The following is an 8,386-nucleotide window of genomic DNA, read 5'->3' as shown; positions in this document are numbered from 1 at the left end:
ATCACGAGATAGTAAAGTAGTCTGTTCTTGAATCTAAAGGGACTATTATTTATTTTATGCTGGCAAAACTAAAGTTGCTTGTTGCTTACTTTTGATGCAGATCACTTTCCAAGCAGAAAACGGAAAGCACGTAAACTTTACTGATTCTAAGTAATAGGAGTCTGATAAGTTTATGCCTACAGTCCAAGTAATTGAGTGTTCAAAGTCCGCTGTGGTTAACAGTTAAATGTTCTGACGTCCAATTTCCAAGTTCCAATTTGCCAGGCATTCCTCGAACAAGGTGAGATCCTGCAACTGTAAAACAAAATTCGAATTTTAGACTAAGAGTCAGTTTTACAATCCGCTTTTTTTTTTTTAGGTAATTCTACACCTTAATGTGCGTGACGAATAAAAGTGGAAGGCATAAAGATTAAAGCGATCAGGTTGTTTTTTTTTAATGAACTGTTGGTCTGATAACAACAGCACAAACTTATTGAACTAATCAATTTTGGTTTTTAACAAATCAATACTGATTGTTGTCAGTATAAATCAAAACATAGAACACAGCTAACAGCCCATGTAGGCTAAAAGATGAGTAAGAATGAAGAGGGACGTAAGCAACTGGACTGGAAAGCCTGAAGGTCTCCCACACGCATTATTCAAAAAAAAAAAATGGTTTTGGATCCATTCTGGAAAATACACTGATCATGTTATTTTGTCATTTATCCCGTTGTTGGAATAAGCCGAATCAGTACATCATTCTTTTGATTCTGCTTTCAAAAGCACAAATAAATGAAGCATTGCGCTATTTTTTTAATTGTCATTCATCCTATTATATATGATGTTCATAAATGGGAATAAGAATAGTCCAATGACAATGTACCTTTAGTCTCCTGTCACAGAGCCATAAGCGTTTCCAACAGAGTGGGAAAGTTTTGTCCTTGAATAATGTATTAGAACCCTTAATAACATAATTCAATGGTTAAACTAACCTTTACTTTTCAAAATCAAACGTCACGTTGTCTCCAATCAGCGTGAAAGGAGCCCAGTCTCTCACATTAGGATAACTGTTATTTCTCATCCACTTCATGGCCTGGTGAAGAGATTCACTGGCACTTTCCCCACGAACAAGATGCTCATAGAAACGACTCATTAATTTCTTTGTTGCTTCGTCTGGTATGGCCCACAAGGCCACCAATACTGAGCGTGCACCAGATCCTAAGAAAGCTCGAGCGATTCCAACAACTCCCTCAGCTTTTACGTGTCCTTGTGCGCTGTGACAACAACTGAGTACTACAAGTTTTGCTCGCAGTTGAACTCGTGAAATATCAGCCATTGTCAACAGATAGTCTTTCTCGGTTGGAATCCCGTTAATGGGGTATTTAGGAGCAAGGGCAATTTCTCCTCTTTCGGCATCACCATGAGCAGCAAAATGAATCAGACTTACAGAGGGTATGCGCTGAAGAACCGCTTGCTTAGTTGCTTGCCTCCCTAACAAAGGCATAGCTCCGATCAGTTCTCCTATCATCTCCGCTTCCTCTTTTGCAGCGGGCAAACGGCAAAGGACGCCAAGGCTTCCCCTGTAGGACACGTCCCTAACGTCTGGTTCGCCCACTATCAGTGCGTCGGTCTGACTGTGATAATCTGCTGGACTGTCATGAATGAGCCCCAGAGTTGTCAAAGAAGGAACAATTCGGATCCTGTATTCCTCTGATAAATAATTTCCACTTTCATTTTCTAAAGCTGCAAATGGAACTTTGTACAAGGTGGGATCAGGAACAATGATGAGTTCAGGTTGGTCAAGAAAGGCAGCCACGGGAGCGATGATCATTCTGTAACGCTCGGCTCGGGTGGGAAGGGGTTGTAGGTTTTCCTGTTCTTCTTCCTCAACTGGGCGGTAAACTGCCAATCTTCCTTCCTCGGCTGGTTCACATGTGGAGTCACTGGCTTTCGGAAACGCCAGTGATCGATCTTCACATTGCTCTTCAGGGAGAGCATTAAATTCTCTAAAGCTTTCCTCACTAAAAACTTGACGAACAGTTCTTTCCAATCCCTTGGTGACAAAGCATTCATTGACGTCTATTTTACGAAAATGTATACGAACTTGTTTGTTTCCTTTAAGGACCCACAAGAACATATATTGTTTAGAATATGAAATGTACAAACAACTACAGTTGTATTCTTTCCTCACGATCCTTTCAATATCAGCCCATGACGGCGGATTGTCTGATGTTTGTTGTTGCGCAGAATACAGAGCGGAGATTAAGTCTGCCAGAGCTCTGGCTCGTGCAAGTTCTAGAACAGAAAGAGCTTCTTTCGCATTTCCACTAACGCAAAACATTTCACTGAGTAAATGATAGGATAAACTATGCAGGTCCAAAAGGGATATCTTAAATTGGTCATTGCTTCCCAGAGAGCTTCGCATTTTCTCGTACTTGTCAATGCTTGCACGGAGATTCGAAACGATTTCATGTTGTAAACATTCATCTCCTGCTGAAATAATGTCGTGTGCAAGTTGAAGGTGAGACAGAGCCTCTACCCTTATGTCCCTGATCTCTCTGCTTATGGCAAGTGCTTTCTCGTGGTGATCTTTAGCTTTAGAATGTTTACCAAGCATACGACACAACAATCCCAGGTTTTCATAACAAATGGCTTCTCTTTCTTTGTCGCCAATTTCTTTTGCTATTGCCAGTGCTTTCCTTTGATATTCTTCAGCTTTTCCATATTCACCGAGAGATTGATACACAGTTCCCAGGTTTCCATAACACGCGGCTTCTCCTTGTTTGTTGCCAATTTCTATTGTTATGGCAAGTGCTTTCTTTAGATATTCTTCAGCTTTTCCATTTTCACCGAGAGATTGATACACAGCTCCCAGGTTTCCATAACACGCGGCTTCTCCGTGTTTGTTGCCAATTTCTTTTGTTATGGCAAGTGCTTTCCTTTGATATTCTTCAGCTTTTCCATTTTCACCGAAAGATTGATACACAACCCCCAGGTTTCCATAACACGCGGCTTCTCCGTGTTTGTAGCCAATTTCTTTTGTTATGGCAAGTGCTTTCCTTAGATATTCTTCAGTTTTTCCATATTCACCGAGAGATTGATACACAGCTCCCAGGTTTACATAACAGTCGGCTTCTCCGTGTTTGTAGCCAATTTCTTTTGTTATGGCAAGTGCTTTCCTTTGATATTCTTCAGCTTTTCCATTTTGGCCGAGAGATCGATACACAGTTCCCAGGTGTCCATAACACGCGGCTTCTCCTTGTTTGGCGCCAGTTTCTTTTGCTATTGCAAGTGCTTTCCTTTGATATTCTTCAGCTTTTCCACATTCACCGAGTGATTGATACACGGCTCCCAGGTCTCCATAACACAGGGCTTCTCCTTGTTTTTCGCCAATTTCTTTTGCTATTGCAAGTGCTTTCTTGACATCGTCTTCAGCTTTTCCATATTGACCGAGAGATTGATACACAACTCCCAGGTCTCTATAACAGGCGGCTTCTCGTGGTTTGTGGCCAATTTCTTTTGCTATTGCAAGTGCTTTCCTTTGATATTCTTCAGCTTTTCGATATTGACCGAGAGATTGATACACAGCTCCCAGGTTTCCATGACACTCGGCTTCTCCTTGTTTGGCGCCAGTTTCTTTTGCTATTTCAAGTGCTTTCCTTTGATATTCTTCAGCTTTTCCATATTCACCGAGTGATTGATACACGGCTCCCAGGTCTCCATAACACACGGCTTCTCCTTGTTTTTCGCCAATTCCTTTTGCTATTGCAAGTGCTTTCTTGAGATCTTCTTCAGCTTTTCCATATTGACCGAGAGATTGATACACAGCTGCCAGGTTTCTATAACAGGCGGCTTCTCGTGGTTTCTCGCCAATTTCTTTTGCTATTGCAAGTGCTTTCCTTTGATATTCTTCAGCTTTTCGATATTCACCGAGTGATTGATACACAGCTCCCAGGTTTCCATGACACGCGGCTTCTCCGTGTTTGTCGCCAATTTCTTTTGTTATGGCAAGTGCTTTCCTTTGATATTCTTCAGCTTTTCCATATTCACCGAGTGATTGATACACAACTCCCAGGTTTCCATAACACGCGGCTTCTCTGTGTTTGTTGCCAATTTCTTTTGCTATTGCAAGTGCTTTCCTTTGATATTCTTCAGCTTTTCCATATTCATCGAGAGATTGATACACAGCTCCCAGGTTTCCATAACAGTCGGCTTCTCTTAGTTTGTCGCCAATTTCTATTGCTATTGCAAGTGCTTTACTTTGATATTCTACAGCTTTTCCATATTCACCGAGAGATTGATACACAACCCCCAGGTCTCCATAACACGCGGCTTCTCCTTGTTTGTCGCCAATTTCTTTTGCTATCGCAAGTGCTTTCCTTTGATATTCTTCACCTTTTCCGTATTGACCGAGAGACGTATAGATAGTACCAAGATTTCCATAACACAAGGCTTCTTTCTTCCTATCGCCTGTTTCTATTGCGATGCTCAGTGATTTCTTATAAAGATCTTCTGCTTTTTCAAATTTTCCTTGAAGATTATACATGTTTGCCAGGTGAGAGATTACGGTGCATTTTTCGTCTCTGAAGCCAAGGCAGGGAACAAAGTCCAGACTTTTTTTAGCGCATTCTATCCCACTTGTGTAATCGTCAAGAAGATAATATGCTGTACTCATCAGAACGTATAGGCAGTTTTTGGCAAATTGTTCTACTTTTTCCTGGGGTGTGTTGTTTAGGAGAATCAAACATTCCTGGCACAACTTAATAGCTTGTAGAACTCGACCTCTGTTGAGAATAAATTCGGCAACAACTTCGCCAATAAAGACGGTATCCAAAATTTCGACTGTGTTGTCCATGATGGTGTAAACTAAAAATAAGAGAAGAAAACAAAAGTACAATAGTCTGGGGCTTCTTTATAACGGCAAATGAGCGTTGAGGGGCAACCCTGTTTTCTGAAAACAACCAGAAAGTCAGTTTTAGAGCCGGCAAAATTAATACATAACCGAGTACAAATCAGGAGATCTAAAGGCTCAATTAATCTGCCCTGCCACCTCTTTTCAATTTGCGGTGTTTTTAATGCAGCTCCAGGAGCTGCGTTTTCTTATTAGTTTTGTTTCCTTAAAATTTTTTGAAACTGGTCACGTGACAAAATATTAATATTCCTTAAAAAAAAGTAGGAATGTCTGACGAATGATTTCATAAATGGTATCGACTCAAAATTCAAAATCTGAGTTGCCGATTCGGAGAAGGGGTGATGGTAGTTCTAACACAAGCAAAACATGTCTGACATTGAGGGCTACTTTGTCAAAAAGTTCTGGTTTTAGCTGACCCACTGATCCCTCATAAAACCCATACCTAGTGATAACCCTTTCTTTCAAAAGATCCCGAGTACCCCCATTGGAGTTGTAAGAGAAGATTTGTAAGAAAAACAAAAAGGGAAAAAAGATATTTTTACATACAAGCAGTGATTTTTCCCACAGTTGACAAAACTGCGGATTTGCAAGGACAAGTTTTTGGGCTATCGGGACAAGATTCTCTTGTCTCTAGGAAATGCCTTTCAACCTAAGGGAATACTCGCTAGCCGCTGAAAGGCCAGGATTTATACAGCAGAAATCCCTGAGATTATCAGAATAGGCAGCTCTTGGATCCAACAGTAGACTTGAATCTCTCGAAAATAAACCAGAAAACGGCTTTAGAGTGGGGTCAGGGTTGCGGTAGATCGACCGGTGGCTTAGTCACACCGGGTGTATTTCGACTCATATGTTGCATATTTTACCCGTAACTCTAAATTACAGCTATGATCTAAACAAAACAATTCATGGCTGAGTTATTACAACACGTTAAACGGTTTACTAATCTGAGCAACTAAGAAATAGTTTCTACGTTGGCTTGTCTACATATTGTGAGCGAGGAAAACTTTATCTTTTAGAAGGCTCCAGAAGCATGCAGCTACGACGAATACACTTCAGTACAACAAACATGAGGTGACAATTGGTTATTAAAAGATGTTGTTGCACTCTTGCACTCTCTCGGCTCAATATTTACAATAGTCCAGCATTGCGACTAATCATCAAAGGAAACTTTCGTGCAAAAATGGATTTTTTCTTTAAAGGAAACACGCGCAAACGGGCAAGAACTGACAGAGTCTGCCATCCTTTGAGTAGAATTTACAAAATTGCATATAAATTTAAATTCAGTGAAAAAAAAAGGAAAAAAATTAGGTTTTTTTTTAACATCATTTTTCTTTTGCCAATATTCTGTTCCATTCCATTGGCACGAGTTTCGTTACGAAAGTGTTGTTAATTACATTACATTTTCACCTTCTGATCTAAAAATTTCTACTCAATGAAAGCCTCGAAAAACCGTGCAGTCCCATACCATTTCTACCTATTTCATCGTTTTCTAATCAAATTATTTGGTGATTTAAGTACTTTATTTCACGACGGTAGTATTTCATACCTAATACCTATCTGCAACCCCCTCCTCCCCTCCTCCTCCTCCTCCTCCTCCTCCTCCAAACAAACAAACAAAAAAAAAAGAATACCTTTTTAATGGAGTTAAAAACCAACAAATTAATACAATAGAATAATTTAAGAAAGTTAACTAACAATTTGATGGTTTGATCTATCGTACATTTACCCTATTAGATTTTCTTAGTAAAGAGGGCCAATTTCGAGATCATACGGCCAAACAGCCCCCTGTAGCGAAAACAAGTGAAAGATTTTGATACAGCTGTGTTGCTTTTTGACAACGGTAGAGCAGAAATCATCGTTCTATACTCAATTGGTTAAAATAAAGCGTATATAGAAGACAACGAAGTTTTAAAATATCGAGCCTTTTCACGACGCCACTTAAGGTCAATATGCGCAATACACACAATGGTGGCGAAAAAGAGGTCTGTTATTGGTTAGATGGCCAAAAGAAGAAACAAGACCAAATAAGCGGTGACGTGTAACTTGAAAACGAAGTACTCCAAGCTGGGACCTAAGTAGACAGGAAAAACTTGTTCAGTTTACTCCTGAAACACATCTAAATTTCAGTTGTTGTTAATTATCTCGCTCTCTTTTTAATTCTTTAACTCCTCTGGTTATATGACACAAAGCTATGTTGAATTTTGCATACATGTACATGTAAAATATTTAGATAGGTCACCGTGCGAATCTCAAAATAAAAACAAATGTTTCTTGCAGCTTTTATTCCGGTTTTACGCTGCAACATTTCCACTTCCGGTGTTCTGTGCGCGCGAATTTTGATTTTTGATTTTGATTTTGAATTTTGATTCATTCAGCGGAATGAAAGTTTTCTTTCTGCGGGTGTCTGAACAAGAATTTTGATATATAATAACTGGATAAGGTAAATGTTAGAGTCATAAGCAATGTAATAGGTAGTTTGGTTAAAATTGGACACGACAAAGTACAGCAAATGCACTTTTGAGCTTGAATTGGCGGTATTTTTCTCGAATTCCAGCCGTCAAAGCTTTAAATGAAAGCCCAGAATCAACTGCAAAGTCAGATCACAGGTTTTGTTTCTCAGGGTAAATTGGCCACTGTAAAGAATTTCGAACGCTGAGCGTTAAACCGTTCATCGAATTAAAGCGAATCACACGACGGCGAAGGGCTCACGCTCGAAACTTCAGCTCTCGAATCTCTTACTGTGGCTAATTTACCTTTAGTTATCAATTCTGTTGATCAATCAAACATTCATCTCTACTCCCCACCGACACAGTACCACAGTGTGTTTAGATTTTAAGCCCTTAACCTTTATTTTTTCATTTTAGTCTGAACGGCGGCTGAAATGTATTCTTTTTATTAACGGAAAAAAAAAAGAATATATAATATAGTTTACTGAGCATACTATGTCCTCTTTCTATTTTTTTATGTCAGTGTATTCTATTGCCATCAGAGTTTCGTTACAGAAGGGTTCACTGTCCTCCAGATCTTCTGTTCATTTCTTGATTTCGGAGCGCGTCAGTCAAATTCGCATGCCAGTCAGTCAACAAAAAATTACATATTTTCTTTGCTCTTTACATACGCAAAGGCCAACTCTGAAGCCGGGGATATATACTAACTGGCAATACAAAAAATAGACTTTGAAAATATTTGTACTTACCACGATGCCTCTCACACTTTACAAATCTTCTCAATCTTCTGGAATACAAACAGCAACGGGAAAAACAACGTTTTGTGTAGTACAAGCTAACGATCGAAAACAAAAGCACCAAAAATTTGTGATGAAAATCAAATGCTCGAAAAAGAAGTAGCTGAGACTCGAAAATGAAACGTTCATTGGTAATTTGGGAAAATGAATAACAGATCACATTAAATGCACACAGGTGAATTGAGGCCTGGACCTAAATTCCTTTTTTTAAAAAAATGGGGTGTGGTCTAACTTTATAAGCGTTTCATAAA

The 8,386-nt window shown here is 39.4% G+C and overlaps 2 protein-coding genes across 2 annotated transcripts; both read right to left on the bottom strand.

Moving 5' to 3' along the window:
• Positions 1-973: 973 nt before the first annotated feature.
• Positions 974-3,386, bottom strand: LOC146445673 (tetratricopeptide repeat protein 28-like). The gene has a single exon (XM_085102951.1). The coding sequence runs from the start codon at positions 2,594-2,596 to the stop codon at positions 974-976; it is 1,623 nt and encodes a 540-aa protein (XP_084959077.1). The 5' UTR covers positions 2,597-3,386.
• A 24-nt stretch (positions 3,387-3,410) lies between these two features.
• LOC146445672 (uncharacterized) lies at positions 3,411-8,117 on the bottom strand. Its single transcript, XM_085102952.1, has 3 exons — positions 8,088-8,117; positions 3,564-4,845; positions 3,411-3,414 (listed from the first exon to the last, which is right to left on the bottom strand). Exons 2-3 carry the CDS (start codon positions 4,832-4,834, stop codon positions 3,411-3,413), a joined length of 1,275 nt encoding a protein of 424 aa, XP_084959078.1. The 5' UTR covers positions 4,835-4,845; positions 8,088-8,117.
• Between the last annotated feature and the right edge of the window lie 269 nt (positions 8,118-8,386).

This window comes from Pavona decussata, unplaced genomic scaffold (assembly GCF_977016875.1).
Source record: "Pavona decussata unplaced genomic scaffold, jaPavDecu1.1 SCAFFOLD_4031, whole genome shotgun sequence".
NCBI classification, from domain to species: domain Eukaryota; kingdom Metazoa; phylum Cnidaria; class Anthozoa; order Scleractinia; family Agariciidae; genus Pavona; species Pavona decussata.
This window is presented reverse-complemented; position numbering and strand designations above follow the sequence as displayed.

Excerpts from the sequence above, each read along its gene's own strand:
- LOC146445673 (XM_085102951.1), bottom strand. The coding sequence starts at position 2,596 with ATGCTTGGTAAACATTCTAAAGCTAAAGATCACCACGAGAAAGCACTT.
- LOC146445672 (XM_085102952.1), bottom strand. The coding sequence starts at position 4,834 with ATGGACAACACAGTCGAAATTTTGGATACCGTCTTTATTGGCGAAGTT.